At 49.0% G+C, this 15,616-nt stretch overlaps 1 protein-coding gene across 1 annotated transcript in view; it reads right to left on the bottom strand.

The window, feature by feature from the left end:
- Positions 1–14,713, bottom strand: part of MTAP (methylthioadenosine phosphorylase) — a 45,588-nt gene extending 30,875 nt beyond the window's left edge. Inside the window, exons 1-3 of the mRNA XM_045882492.3 lie at positions 14,554–14,713; positions 2,794–2,880; positions 1,021–1,079 (exon numbers count right to left, since the gene is read on the bottom strand). Coding sequence (XP_045738448.1) covers positions 1,021–1,079; positions 2,794–2,880; positions 14,554–14,586 — 179 coding nt within the window. The 5' untranslated portion in view covers positions 14,587–14,713. The remainder of the gene's footprint in view (positions 1–1,020; positions 1,080–2,793; positions 2,881–14,553) is intronic.
- Positions 14,714–15,616: the final 903 nt, after the last annotated feature.

Genomic DNA, 15,616 nt, shown 5'->3' with positions numbered 1-15,616 from the left:
CTGGTCCCCCACTTTCATGCTCAGTGTAACTCCCTCCTCCCTCCACTGCAGGTGGACCTGAGATCTGCTTCCGGCCAATGGGCTCCACCAAAGCGGCTGGGGGGGCACTCCCACGATCATGCGCCACCTCACCAGCCCGCCCCAGAGAGCCCCTCCTGCTGGCCTCGAGGAAGCAAGCCCCCATCACGGAGGGTACCCCTCCTGCTGGCCTCGAGGAAGCAAGCCTCCGCCCTCGGAGGGTACCACGTGACAGGGACCGGGGACAAGCCTACAGGAGCCGAAGGCCTCAGGTCTACGACGGTGAGGAACCGAATTTTGCCAACACTCAGGTAAGCCTGAATGAGAACCTGGGGAGCCTGATGAGAGCAAATCCCTGAGTAAACCTTGTGTGACCTTGCGTGACCTTGCGTAACGCTGAACAGACGAGCCAGCTAAGCTGTGCCCACGCTCCCGATGCTGAGAAACCGTGGGACACTGTTTGAAGCGGCTCAACCCGTGGTAATTTGTTCACAGCATGAGAAAACTAACACACGTGGTCTGACTAATTTCCAACCGTGTGGTAACAATGGTTTGCCCCCTCTTTAGCAGTGGGATGGCACCGGTCTTGTCAAGAGACAGAGTGTGGATACCAAAGGGAACTCACTCCCTGCAAACCCATGACTATCACCACACAGGGGTCGCGAATGAAGCCGTTCACCTTCTTAATTAGGAGAAAAACAATAAATAAAGGAAAGCACCTCTCCTCTCGCAGTTTGAACTGAAACCAGAAGCTTCAATTTTAGTCAGACTCATTCTATTGCCTACTGATTATTCTGCTTTCCCAGCCTAAGGGGAGTGGGGTGAGCTCTCTGACCTCCAAAGTCACTATAATTTAGCCCAAAACTGTAAGTGGTAAATAAAGGTGACTGAGATGCTCTGGCTCTCCCAACTAAAAACTCACGCCCACACCAGTACTCTCTCCAGGACGTAAGTCTAAACCCTCCTTCAGTGGCAACATTCAAAAAGCTTAAAATACCTTACCTTGCGAGGAGGACGCAATCGACATTCTTGATCTTCCCCAAAATTAAGGCATCAGAAGGCTGAATGCAATGAAAAATGGTCACAACGCAATGACTTGAAAACACTCAACATACAAACAATTCAAAAACCGCCATTTCAATTTTTCGACCACAACAGGATTCATGGAAAACTCGGAGGATGCACTTGAAGAGGGTCCAGATTTGACCAACGTAATCCCTCAGTAAACACTGAGCCCTCCGCAGGACGGGGTTCATGGCAGCGGGAGGCCTGCCTCAGGAGCGTGGGCAGATACCGCTTAGTAAGATCTATTTGTAGCATGCTTGTTACATGGTCTCTCACGTCACCATGGTCAAATACAGATGTGTCAAGAATTTGGCAGGTCTGAGAGATGTGAGACTGAAATGCGGTAGGGAGGAAACTGTCACAGAATTTAACAACTCAGCCCCAGAACTGCTTGCCATGTTCACCAAGTCTAAGACGGCCATGGGAGGACCTGAGGTAAACGGAGGGGAAGATCCTCAGAGCCGGAGAGGGTTCAGAAAACATGAGGCCATGAGATGAGCCAAGCTGAGAGCAGGACTTAGAGAACATGAGGTCAGTCTAAGGACTTGGCTGGACAGGAGGGTTGGGGAGGAACTGCCGGATGGATCCCTCCAAGGAGGACTAGAAGAACCGTTGTGTTTGGAAGTAGCACTATGGGATTGGGAGAAGGTAGACATCTCATCCTAGCTGGATAACAGGAGCTGGGAGAAGTAGCCCCCCCCCCGCCTTTTTTTTTTAAAAAGATTTTGTTTATTTTTCAACAGAGAGAGAGAGCGAGAGAGGGAACACAAGCAGGGGGAGTGGGAGAGGGAGAAGCAGGCTTCCCGCACAGCAGGGAGCCCGATGCAGGGCTCGATCCTAGGACCCTGGGATCATGACCTGAGCCAAAGGCAGACGCTTAATGACTGAGCCACCTGGGTGTCCCGGTAGTGCCCTTTTAATAGAAAAGGAGGAGTGTTTTATTTCTAGTTCAGTTATGCTTTGCTTTCTGGATCCTCAGGAAATCCACCCCAACCTTGGGCCAGGGCTTACTAAGAAAAGGCCACTTTGCATTATATGTTGTTTGCCACCTGTCTGCATAATTAATGTGGAAGACCTATAGGACCCAAATTAGAAGCTAATTTGAATGCAGTGGTCTGAAGATGTACCACTGCTATCTCTGAAATTAGTATCTGGCTTCTAGAGATAAAAGCTGAGAAGTCATGCGAGTATGTTCTCAATCCTGTGAGGTCCAAGGCATTCTTAGGGACACTGTCTCAGCTGGTAGAACCCAATGATAGAACTACTGGGCCCTCTCAGCCCGGGGCAGACAGCCCTGTGCTGCCAAGACAAAAGCAATAAAAAATATATATATGTATATATATATATATACACATATATATACACACACATATACGTGTATATATATATATATATATATATAAAAGAACTTCTTTATTTTTGAGAGAGAGAGAGAGAGCGATAGAGCACGCATGCATGCACACACAAGGAGGGGGAACGGCAGGAAGAGGGAGAAGCGATGTGGGGCTCGATCCCAGGACCCTGAGATCATGACCTGAGCTGAAGGCAGATGTTCAACTGACTGAGCCACACAGGCGTTCCCCCCACCCGCCCAAAATATATACATATATACATACATATATATATATATATATACTTTAACATAAAAACCAAACCAGCAAGAAGAAAGGAAAAAGCTGGTATATCTTCACGAAATGGATGGATATTAACCTTGCCAAATGGAGTATCCACATATTTTTCAGTTCTTCCTTCTAAGATTTCTGGATCATCCAGGCCTGTTCCACCAATTATTCCAATCTAAAGGAGACAATAAAAAGACAACATATTTGGTCATTTTTCATTAGAAATAAAATCATTATTTCAAACAAATTCATTTATTCATATACATATGCTCTTCTCCATTTCTGCTAAGCCCTGGTCACCTTTTTTTTTTAAATTAGTTTCAGAGGTAGAATTTAGTGATTCATCAGTTGCAGATAACACCCACTGCTCATTACATCACATGCCCTCCTTAATGCCCATCCCCCAGTTACCCCATCCCCCCCCCCCTCCCCTCCAGCAACCCTCAGGTTGTTTCCTAGAATTCAGAGTCTCTTATGGTTTGTCTCCCTCTCTATTTTCATCTTATATTATTTTTGCCTTCCCTTCCCCTATGTTCATCTGTTTTGTTTCTTAAATTCCACACGAGTGAAATCATATGGTATTTGTCTTTCTCTGACTGACTTATCTCACTTAGCATCATACCCTCTAGGTCCATTCACGTCGTTGTAAATGGCAAGATTTTGTGGGGGTTTTTTTGATGGCGGAGTAATATTCCATTGTATATATATATACCACATCTTTATCCATTCATCTGTCAGTGGACATCTGGGCTCTTTCTACAGTTTGGCTATCGTGGACACTGTTGCTATAAACATTGGGGTGCAGGTACCTCTTCGGATCCCTATATTCGTATCCTTTGGATAAATACTTAGTAGTGCAATTGCTGGGTTGTAGGGTAGTTCTATTTTTAACTTTTTGAGGAACTCCATACTGTTTTCCAGAGTGGCTGCACCAGCTTGCATTCCCACCAACAGGGTAAGAGGGTTCCCCTTTCTCCGCATCCTCGCCAACATCTGCTGTTTCCTAAGTTAATTAATTTTAGCCATTCTGACTGGTGTGAGGTGGTATCTCATCATGGTTTTATTTCTTTGATGCTGAGCGATGTTGAGCACTTTTTCATGCGTCTCTTGGCTATTTGGATGTCTTCTCTGCAGAAATGTCTGTTCATGTCTTCTGCCCATTTCTTGATTAGATTATTTGTTCTCTGGGTGTTGAGTTTGGTAAGATCTTTATAGATTTTGGATACTAGCCCTTTATCTGATATGTCATTTGCAAATATCTTCTCCCATTCTGTCGGTTGTCTTTTGGTTTTGTTGACTGTTTCCTTCACTGTGCAAAAAAAAGCTTTTTATCTTGATGAAGTCCCAATAATTCATTTTTGCTTTTGTTTCCCTTGCCTCCGGTGATGTGTCTAGCAAGAAGCTGCTGCAGCCGAGGTCGAAAAGGTTGTTGCCTGTGTTCTCCTCTAGGATTTTGATGGACTCCTGTCTCACATTTAGGTCTTTCATCCATTTGGAGGCTATTTTTGTGTGTGGTGTAAGGAAATGGTCCAGTTTCATTCTTCTGCATGTGGCTGTCCAATTTTCCCAACACCATTTGTTGAAGAGACTGTCTTTTTTCCACTGGACATTCTTTCCTGCTTTGTCGAAGATTAGTTGACCATAGAGTTGAGGGTCCATTTCTGGGCTCTCCATTCTGTTCCATTGATCTATGCATCTGTTTTTGTGCCAGTCTTGATGATGACAGCTTTGTACTAGAGCTGGAAGTCCGGAATTGTGATGCCGCCAGCTTTGCTTTTCTTTTTCAACATTCCTCTGGCTACGCAGGGTCTTTTCTGGTTCCATACAAATTTGAGGATTATTTGTTCTGGCTCTGTGAAAAATGCTGACAGTATTTGATAGGGATTGCATTGACTATGTAGACTGGTTTGGGTAGCCTAGACATTTTAACAATATTTGTTCTTCCATTCCATGGGCATGGAATGTTTTTCCATTTCTTTGTGTCTTCCTCAGTTTCTTTCATAAGTGTTCTATGGTTTTCAGAATACAGATCCATTACCTCTTAGGTTTATTCCTAGGTATCTTATGGTTTTGGGTGCAATTGTAAATGGGATCGACTCCCTTAATTTCTCTTTCTTCGGCCTCATTGTTAGTATGCAGAAATGGAACTGACTTCTGTGCACTGATTTTATATCCTGCCACTTTGCTGAATCTGTATGAGTTCTAGCAATTTTGGGGTGGAGTCTTTTGGGCTTTCTACATAGAGTATCATATTGTCTGCAAAGAGTGAGAGTTTGGCTTCTTCTTTGCCAGTTTGGATGCCCTTTATTTCTTTTTGTTGTCTGACTGCCGAGACTAGGACTTCCAGTGCTATGTTGAACAACAGTGGTGATAGTGGGCATCCCTGCCATGTTCCTGACCTTAGGGGAAAGCTCTCAGTTTTTCCCCATTGAGGATAATGTTCGCTGTAGGTTTTTCATATATGGCTTTGGTGATATTGAGGTATGTTCCCTCTCTCCCTACACTGCAGGGAGGGGGGGTCTCGCAGGTTTTGCTGCTCGCAGAGCGGTGGCCTGACTGCGCCGTGGTTCCATATATGGTGGCCCTAAGTGGAGAGCCCACTCTTGGCCTCGCTCATCGCAGCCGGCTTCCCCGCTCTGATGCCTGGGAGCTCTGCTGCACTCAGGAACCCCCGGTCTTCCTGTGACCCCGGGGATCCTAAGACCGCACTGTCCCACCTAGGATTCCGCCCCGCTTCACCACCTGGGCACCTTTCAGGCAGGGATGTCCCCCACCAGAACAGACTTCAAAAAGTTCTGATTTTGCGCTCCACTGTTATATCACTTGCCAGCAGCCGGCTCATGGAGGCTCCCTCCTCCCATGGTTTATCTTCCCATATAGTGCCTTGGATTCACTTCTCCGCACCTCCTACCTTCCAGAAAGTGGTCGCTTTTCTATTTGCAGAGTTGCAGCTGTTTTCTTCAATCTCTGGTTGAGTTTGCAGGTGTTCAGGATGATTTGATAGCTATCTAGCTGAACTCCTGGGACCAGACGACCTTGGGGTCCCCTACTCCTCCCAGGCCCAGTCGTTTTTAAAAACTGCACATTACTGAAGAGCAATCACCCATTCAATAAATATTTGAGGGCCTTCCATATTGCAGAAATAACCAGAGAAGGGGTCATGTTTTTTACTGTATGACATTTATTGCTGACTATGCGAATAATAAATTAGCACAGAAAGATACTTTAGCTAGCTTAAGTTAGAAAACCAAACCTAAAATATAGGCATGTGGTTGTAGACGGTACTTTCTAACCAATTTTATTTTCTCTACTACATGGGTTATGGAATAAGGAATGTTCAAAAGACCTCTAGGACAGAAAATACTCTGTATACCCAGCTGGTAATGTTTCCTCCTCATTATACCATTTGGTAAAGAAACGAGAAAGATTTTCTTTTCTATGCCACTAAAATCACAGTTGTAAGAGACCATGGATAGAAGAGTCTGGAAAAGCATGGAAAGTTAGTCCGATGTATATTTATAAAATCAAACTATCCTTCCTATACATGTAAATATAAATAGGTAACGCAGAGGCAGCTCTAAATTTTTTTTTTTTTAAAGATTTTATTTATTTATTTGACAGAGAGAGAGAGAGAGAGCAGGAACACAAGCAGGGGGAGTGGGAAAGGGAGAAGCAGGCTTCCCGAGGAGCAGGGAGCCCGACGCGGGGCCCGATCCCATGACGCTGGGATCATGACCTGAGCCGAAGGCAGGCGCTTAATGACTGAGCCACCCAGGCGCCCCGCTCTAAATTTTTTTTTTAAGTTCAAGTATTGTATTGCATTTTCCAGAGATGAACTTACCAGCCCTTGTCTTCAGGGGCTAATCGGAGTTACAGGAACCTGGTCCTGCAACTCCAGAGTTAATCTAATTTGATGACTAAGAAACACAAACAAGAACAGTTACAAAGACAGCTAAATATTAACTGAACTGTTAACTAAAAATTAAATGACGGAAATCATTAAGGCTTCTCTGGGCTGATAGTTCCTAAAGGAAAAATAGTATTTAAATTATCAGTGACAGGTTAGAAAGAGGACGCTTTATTAGAAACCAAATGGAAAGTGACCCGAGCATTTTTTTCTCCATGAAAAGCTTTAAGTCTACTGTCACTTGAGTAAAATTTCTACTCAGCTCCTTGAGAAAAAATTCCAGGTTAAGAAGTCACTGAACACCTGAATAATTTTCAGATCCGTTTACACAAGTTGATTTTATATTATTATGAATGGGCCATCTCTCCGGCCCTCAGTTTTCTGGAGACAAAAAAAACAAAGCAGGAGGGGCAATTTAGTGAGGTTTTACTAAAGAACTGCTAGTTACGTACACGATGCAGAACTTTCCAAGTGTCCCCACAACTTCCTTAAGTGGCTAAACCAGTTTTTGAAGTTGGTGCCACCTTGTGGTACGTTGTTGAAACCACAGCAGGCTACATTCTGGGCCCACCCTACCTCTCGCTCCTACCTTGCCACCATAGATCATCGTAAGACTAACCAGTATTACAGTTTTTAAATCAACAGAAGTGTTCGTTCAAGTCAGGACACTCAAATCATGCCCACCCACTAGAAAAAAATCGTACATCAGTTTTATACAATCTTAACCCTTCCTCCAGCTGGCTTCTCCATTTTATCCTTCATTTCATACATCTCTGAGGCACCCCAGACCATGGGGCGGGGGCAGGGGCTAATAAACTGCCCAGCCTGCGTCATCACCCCAGGTCACAAAACCGAATGCCGACTAATCTTGGGGGATTCGGTTGCTCTTTTAAAAAAGGGGGGGCGGGGCAGAAGTTTTCAAGGCTTATTACCCCTTGGACTTGGCGGTTTCTGGATGTCCTCTGGGCCATCGCATCTCATATTCTGGATTCAGCACTAGACTCTCATACTTGCACATACACAACAGAACTGTCTCTGTTGTGAAACCACCTCTCGGTTTGGGGCAAGCTAGCCCAGCATCGCGGCAGTGATGAAGAAATGCCGACCAGGGGTCCTGCCGAAGTTCAGTGCCCTTGAGCCCATGGTCAGCAGCCTCAAGGTTCAGTCCACAGCACCCCGGCTGCATGACTGCCTTAGGTGGCTGGTAACTCAGCCCTCCGAGAGGAACATGTACTGGGCATGAGAGCAAGAGAAAGGCTGGGACGGGGTCTCTGGCACTGGAATTATCTGTAGGCGAGCATGTCCACTCACCCAACCGGCTCCTACAGATATGACTATAGAAAGTCATATCTTGCAAGGTGTCCAGGACGAGTGTAGCAACTGCACACCGCCACACTGGGAAATGGACCTCTAACCATTTTCCAGCATCAATGCCAGGATGGAGCGATGTCGCCACCTGCTGGCTCCGCAGCAAAGTACAACTAGGATGGAACTCCAAGCACCAGGGCCTAATTCTGCGTCACCGGGAGCCTCTAAAGTCAATAGCTGAATTTAAATTCAGTACCTGCCTTGGTAATAAAGTCACTGTGTCTGAGTACTCAGATGTCCCAGGCACTGTGCTAAGTGCTCCAGCCACCTTCCCCGATTTGATCTTCACAACCACCCCATAAGATACGCCCTACATGACTTGTCTGTCTCTCTTAATAACATTTTCCCAAAGACAAAAGAAAAGCATCAAATTAAGAAACTCGTCCAAGAACAAATCATAAGGAAAGCCGCAATAGGAACCCAGGTCTTTCACACTCAACGGCTACGATGAACTGTCTCCCAATATCCCCTGGAGTCCTTTGTTACGTCACACCCCACCAGGGAAGTCTTCCTCTCTCCATGTACTGAGGAAACTGATGCTCAGAGAAGTCAAGGTCACAGAGCAAGCATAGAAACAATGACTTTGGGGGTCTAAGCAAACACCTCAAGAGGAAGGGGCCTCTCCATCAGTGACCTCCTCCACACTCGGGACATAACGAAAAGACCTTACCAGGCCTCCTGGGCCAGAAGCATCAGGTAAGCCTAGATTGCACAGAAATATATTTGAGGACTGGGATGGAATTTCTGGGCCAATCCTGCCCAGCCAGGACTTCCTTACAGGAGATAAAGTTCTGAAACAGCGAACCCCTGGTCAATCACGGTCATTGCCGACTTTTAACAGCTACTGGTTCATCCCACACGTTCCCACTGACAGACCACTGAGTCAATTTCCTTAAAAAGAGAAGAGGGGGGCGCCTGGGTGGCTCAGTTGGTTGAGCGACTGCCTTCGGCTCAGGTCATGATCCTGGAGTCCCGGGATCGAGTCCCACATCGGGCTCCCTGCTCGGCAGGGAGTCTGCTTCTCCCTCTGACCCTCCTCCCTCTCATGCTCTCTGTCTCTCATTCTCTCGGTCTCAAATAAATAAATAAAATCTTAAAAAAAAAAAAAAAAAAAAAAAAGAGAAGAGGGTTTGACTTCTTGAGAGTGCACAAGCACTTCATCTAAATGTTAGCTTAACCTGGCCAGACTGGTTGTTTCCGGCAATGCTCAAAGGGCTCCTATGAACCCCTACCCTGTGTCTATTTCCCCTAGTACCTGGACCCAGGAGATTTCCCATATCCCACTTGGTTTCAAGAACCACTCACCATCACTTTGAGGCCTAGATACACTACCTCAAAGGGCCTAGCACTCCATGTTGGCACTCTCAGAACACAGAAGCCCAAGCAGTCGAGGCTAGCTCATGCCAGGGAGGTGGGCCACCTCTGAGTGCTTCAGACTCCCGATGAGGGGAGAGGACCGGAGCTCAGGCTGGCAGCGATCCCTGATCTGAGCACTTCAGGCCTTCAGCTCTGGTTGCCACGGACATATCCGGTGAGCGCAACAGACAAAAGTTCTCCTTTTATTGAGCCAACCTGACTTCGAGCCTCCCGGGGCCTTGTAAAATCCCAGAAGCCCAGCTGTGTGGGGAGAAAGTGGCCAAATGTCTCAGTCTGGGTGGCCCGTTCAAAACCTGCAATGCGGTCCACAGAGATCGCTGGTGGCCCCATCTCGGACAAGACGCTCCTCTCTGGAAGCCGCCCTTGCAGGTGACGGTTATGGGCTGCATCAGCCACCCCCCCCCCAAAATCCTACGTTGAAGCCCCAACACCCAATACCTCGGAATGTAACGATTTTTGGAAAGAGGATCTTTGATGAGATAATTAAGGTGAAATGAAGTCACAGGAAGGGCCCTAATCCACCACGACTGGTGACCCCACAAAGCAAGATTGGGAACACAAACACACACAGAGGGAAGACCGTGTGAAGCGCAGGAAGCGGCTGGCCGTCCACGAGCCAAGGAGAGAGGCCTCAAAAGCAACCAACCCTGCTGACCCCTTGATCTTGGCCTTCCCGCCTCCAGGCTCTGAAGAAATAACACTTCTGTTGCTTAAGCCACCCAGCGTGTGGTACTTCGTTAGGGTGGTCCTTGCACACTAATACAGGAATGTGACATTGTGGTCAGAGATGACCTTAGGGCTCGGGACAGCCACCGTTTTTACTTAAGCGGCCTCCCCGCGCAAAGTCAGGATGTTATTCTAATGGGCAGACACCCTTCTCGAAGACCTAGCTCGCCTCCTGAAATTGCCAGTTTTTTTGAGAAGGCTTTTCCTCAACACTTACTGTATTCTGTAGAGCTCCCCACATGTGGGACAGCAGTGGGACTCTTCCTCTCCCCCTGGAGAGGAGAGTCCCTCGGGGAGCTTTCCATACCAAAGCTCAGGTCCGAGATTCTAGAGACTCGATTAAGCGGGCAGGGCAAGGTTTGTTTTCTTAAAGCTCCTCAGGTAGTTCAAACGTGCAGCCAGCATTGAGACCTTCACTCTAGGGCCTAGACCATGAACTTCCACAGTCTGGGCTAGCTGAGTGTCACAGGCTAAATAATGCTCCCGAAAGAGGTCCCGTCTGCGTCCTACTTCCCGGAACCTGTACGTGTTACCTTACCTAAGTCAAAGACCTTGAGATGGGGAGATCATCCTGGATTATCTGGGTAGGCCCTAAAATGTAACCATAAGCTTCCTTATAAGACGGTCACATGAGGAAGAAGGCGACATGATGCCAAAGAATGCTGGTGACTTGTAGAAGCTGGAAAAGCAAGGAAACAGACTCTCCCTTGGATCCTCCAAGAGAAGCTGCCCTAACACCCAGGGTTCAGTCCAGCAGGACCCATTCTGTACTTCTAACCTCTAGAACTGGGCACGGTTTTAAGCCGTCTGGTCTGTGGTGACTGTTAGAGTAGCCACAGGAAACTCTTACACCAAGGATCACCTGAAGGGCTTGTTAAAAACGCAGATGCCTGGGCCTCTTCAAAGCCCTCTGGGTCAGCAGTTGTCACACGTTCGCGGGCATCTGAATATACTGAGGCACTTCAAAACCCAGACTGCAGGGTTTCCCCCGACCCTCTCCCATGCTTCTGATTCAGGAGGACTGGGATGGGGCCTGATAATGTGCATTTCTAACAAATCCCCAGGTGGGTGCGGATGCATCCCAGTTTGAGAACTACGGCCTTAGATGCTTCTGAGGCACAGACTAGAATATGGTGATCATAGTCACAGTGAAGGATGAGGGTCCACTGCACACAAAAATTTATTATCCCGTTTGCTCATCTGTACCGAAAAGGTAAGATTCTTCCTTACTCTGTAGAATTATGACAATCAGGTGAAATAACGCATTAGTATCTGTCACTGTTTCTATCCTCCCACCTCCAGCAAAAACAAAATAAAAATAAATCTCCTCTCCAGGCAATGACAGAAGGCCCCTTATCTCCTGGTCTTTTTCTGCCGGTCAGGACACAAACCAGGCTGCTCTTATATCTCATCAGGCAGTCTCTGTCTCAGGGATTTGGCCCAGGTCCCTCATCTGGGTGTGTACCTGCTCTCCTGGGAGTGTCTGGAAACCCATGGGGACATTCCTGGCTCCACGATGACTCGGGGGAGGGCTACTGGCATTCTGTGGGGAGGGGTCCAGGATGCACTATAGGTCCTGCGATGCTCAGGACAGTCCTACAAAAGGAGGAACTGTCTGGCCCAAAATGCCACCGGGCCCTAAGCAAAAAAATGAAGGCTTGTGGTCCTCTGGCTTCCAATAGGGTCGGTTGTCCCCTGGTTTCTGAGGGTCACTCAAGGACTCTCAGTCTGAAGGCCTTTGCAAGCCACACTCAGGCGCCAAAAGGAGGGTTTAGAAGGCCCAGTCATCCCAGTCTAGACTCCATGACTTGTCTGTCTCTCTTAATACCATTTTGTTGATAGCCCACTACCCACTTATGATGGGACCATATGCCCTCCTTGTCATAACAACCATGACTGATATGGCTTATTTTTAATCCCCCAGAGCAATGGCTGGGCAGCTGCCTGGGGGAGCCACAGCCCATTGAAAGAGCCCTTTAGAATGTTCTGTTGGGGTGCCAAAGACCTGTTCAGCCCTCCGCGTGGTCACGCATACCACCTGCCCACGGTTGATGCTGGAGGACACTGTCTCCTAAGGTCCTCCCAGAAAACAGCCGTCATTAATACCATGGGAGAGCGTCCAATGGGCATGGGGCACGGGCTGCATGATCTCTCCACTCACACAATAAAACGGGGCCCAAAGACCACATGTCAGATTTCAGAACTGCCTCACAGCATCTGGCTGGTGGAAGGCCAGGCTCTACGCCCAATTCTATCACCATCTAGGTCCAGCTGTGTAGTTCTGGACACCTTAGTCGACCTCTCCGGGCCTCAGCTTTATGTCCACAAAAGGGGGTCTGTGTGGCTATATGGTCTTCAGAACATTCCAGCGCTCCAGGCTATGATCTGGGGAAAGGGGATGGTTTTATGAGCCTGGTTTGCTCTGCACATTAGCACCTGCTGTCTCCTAAACAGGATGTTGCGTCAGCAGGCTGGGGGATTCGGTGTTGCCGTCATGCATGCTCAGAGCAAAGCTGTCACCTTTCTAAGCTGCTTTCTAAGCCATCAGCAGGCAGGCCTAGCACTATTTGTCCCTCTTAATTTTACATGCAGCAACTCGCCAAGTCCAAAAATAAACGTCATTCAATATTTACATCAGGGCCCTAATCAGCGCCCATTCTGCAGTTAAATGCACTGCGCTGATCTGCCCGGGAAGCTGTGTGGCTGGAGTGGGCCAAACAAGACTGCGGCGATGTGTTCAACATCATCCCTCTCTGTAAGAGACTCGTAACTCTAGGGAACAATCGGAGGGTCGCTGGAGGGGAGGCGGATGGCGGATGGGGTAACTGGGTGACGGGCATTATGGAGGGCACGTGATATGACGAGCACCGGGTGTTATATGCAAATGGTGACTCACTGAATTCTACCTCTGAAACTAATAACACAGTATGTGTTAATTAAACTGAATTAAAAAAAATTTTTTTTTAAAAATCATCCCTCTCTGCTTTTAATCGAAGGGTATTCCTGCAAGGGAGAGGTGATCACTTCCCGCTTACCCACTGAAAGCCGCAGCCTAATAAGACCTATGACAATAACTGCTGGAGAAAAGACATGCAAAATTAATTCAGCTCCCCCTCCCCTGTAAGCACTAACATTTAATAAGTTTCAAGTGTGCCAGACAGATAATTGTAACCATCCCAGCAAACCCTGCAGGAAAATCCCCCCTTAGAGATGGACACCTAAGGCTCACCTACTCTGCACATAAGCTTCATGAAAGTGTTCTGCCTTGTTCTCTGCTACTGATAAGGGAGAGGCGTTCTACAAGTATTTGTTAAATCCAAGATTCTTTTCAAAACGGAAAAACGAATTTCATGTCCCCAAATATGAATGCAACTCTCTCCACCCTACCCCTTCTCCTTCTAAGTGTCTCATTAAGAGCTACAAGAGCCTGATAAACTAATCATTCTGGCTGAATACACAGCGCAGAGATCTCCCTTCTCCCAGAACTGAACACAAAGGCGGGAATCAGGAGATACCCGAAGAAAGATCCCAGACCTTCCTATCCCATCGACCAAGAATTTCTAAAGCAAACAAATTAACCGAGCTCTTAGCCAATGATGAACAACCTAGAAGAGATCCTGAGTTCTAGCATCAGTTTTTCCACTGCACTGTAATTCTACCCACTCTCTCTCCCAAGACACCAACAGGATATAAGGGTTTAAGAGCCCCAGGGGAGCTCGCTGCACCCTTCAGAACTCGTGCCCTCCTTGGCCAAAGCTCCCACCGAACAATGATCCCTTGTACGGAGACCTGTGAGGTCTGAGGGCACAAGGAAACGGATCTCTAACTTTCAAGGTTGCAAACAAAAGCAGTTTAAACCCAGAGGCCTCCAAACCGGGAGCGGCCCTGCGCTCCCTTTCCGTGAGGTCAAAAAGTCTCAGAATTCCCCAAGCATTGCGCTGCAGGGAAAACTTCAGGCCAGAAAAGCCCTACGTTGGGAAGAATAAGAAAAAAGCCGGAAGCCTGCAAAAAAGCGAGCACCCAGTTCACGTAGGCTCGGCGAGCCGAGTCGGAGCGGAAGCCCGAGTCCGGCAGGCATGAGGAGTTGGTCTCAGCTGCTGCAGGCGCCCACCCTGCCAGCACCCCCGCTGGCCCCCGGACAGGAATGGTGCCGGGGAAGGCTGGCGGGGCGGGGGGGGCGCAGCCTCCGCCCCCTGCTCTTCTCCAGAGGGGCTTGCCCATTCCCCGCGCGGCGCGGGTACTGCTGAGCCCAAGGTGGTGGCGGGGTGGCGGTGGGGGAGGCGAGATTGCAAGCGTTCCCTCTCCCCCAACCCCCGCCCCTGGGCGAGCGAGCCCGGGCCGGGCCCCAGACCCTGCCGGCCGAGGCGGGGGCGCACAGGCCGGGCGCGTGGTCCCGGGGCGCGGTCCCCCGGGGCGGGAGCGAGCGCACACAGCGGGGCGGACTGCAGCCGCCGGGACGGCTCCTCTCACCTTCACTGCCGTGGGGGTGGCACCTGAGGCCATGTCTGCGCGGAGCGGCGGCTGCGGCGGCGGCTTCCAGGGGCCCAGCAGCCGAGCCGGCTGGAACGGCAGCGCGGGACTAAGCAGTGCGGAGTCCCGGGGCGGCCTGGCTCCTCCTCTTCCTCCCCGGGACAGCTGGATTGGCTGCTAGCGTGGGATCGCCCCCGCCACCCCCTTCCTCAATTCGAGGTTCCCGCGTCCCGCCCCTTTTGCAGACCTTTCCGGTTCTCCGTGGTTTCTCTCTCCACCCCAGTGCTAAGTAACGGGTTCACGACTGGGCTAATAATGGAGACCGTTGGTTGAGCCCTTGTGTTGGCCCACACTCCGTGCTTTGTACTTTGACCGGCTCCGTTAACTTTTGCAAGATCCCTACGAGGAAGAGCGCCACCCAGTGCTGCGCCCACTAGTAGCAGCGTTCTCGGCCTCCTCGGTAAAATCAGGTCGGTCCGCGTCCCAGAAGTTCTCGCGGGAGGGAGACTCCTCGTCCGGGGGGAACTGGCTGTTCGTCGACCTTCCTTCCAGCTGCTCACGCCCCGCGGCCGCGCCTCGCTCTTCCTACCGCCGCGACCTGGGGTTTGCCCCAGTCCCTAATTCCTGGGGGACGGAGCAGGGACTGGGTTACCCCAGACTCGGGGATGACAAAGGGGAAATAAACAGAGTAACCTGCTACGGGATAACCTTTCTGATGTGCAAACTATAGCTTATTCATCTTAAATTTGTGAGGAGGCTTTTAAGGGGGTGAGACACGGCCAGCCCCCAGTTGGGCTGGAAGCGGCCAAGGCCATCTTCAACCTCTCCCACCCCGGCCAATGCCCAGTACACCTAGATTCAGAATCCAGACCCATGGGTTCATCGTTCAACACTGGTCATTCTCACCCCCCAAGCATAGCAACAGCTCTCCACTTGGATAATCCCTTCTTCTCAAAGTCCCCATCCCTCCCCTGCTAGGATAATCCAGTTTAACCTCCCTTGATGGATTAAGCTCTCCAAAACTAAATGCTGGGTGGCAGTCATGTTCTGAGACACAAAAATG

Source organism: Mirounga angustirostris, unplaced genomic scaffold, assembly GCF_029215605.1.
Source record: "Mirounga angustirostris isolate CCGP_5_RB_7025 unplaced genomic scaffold, mMirAng1.0.hap1 SCAF_15, whole genome shotgun sequence".
Lineage (NCBI taxonomy): Eukaryota > Metazoa > Chordata > Mammalia > Carnivora > Phocidae > Mirounga > Mirounga angustirostris.
The sequence above is the reverse complement of the archived record's forward strand: the minus strand, read 5'-3'. Positions and strand labels throughout refer to the sequence as shown.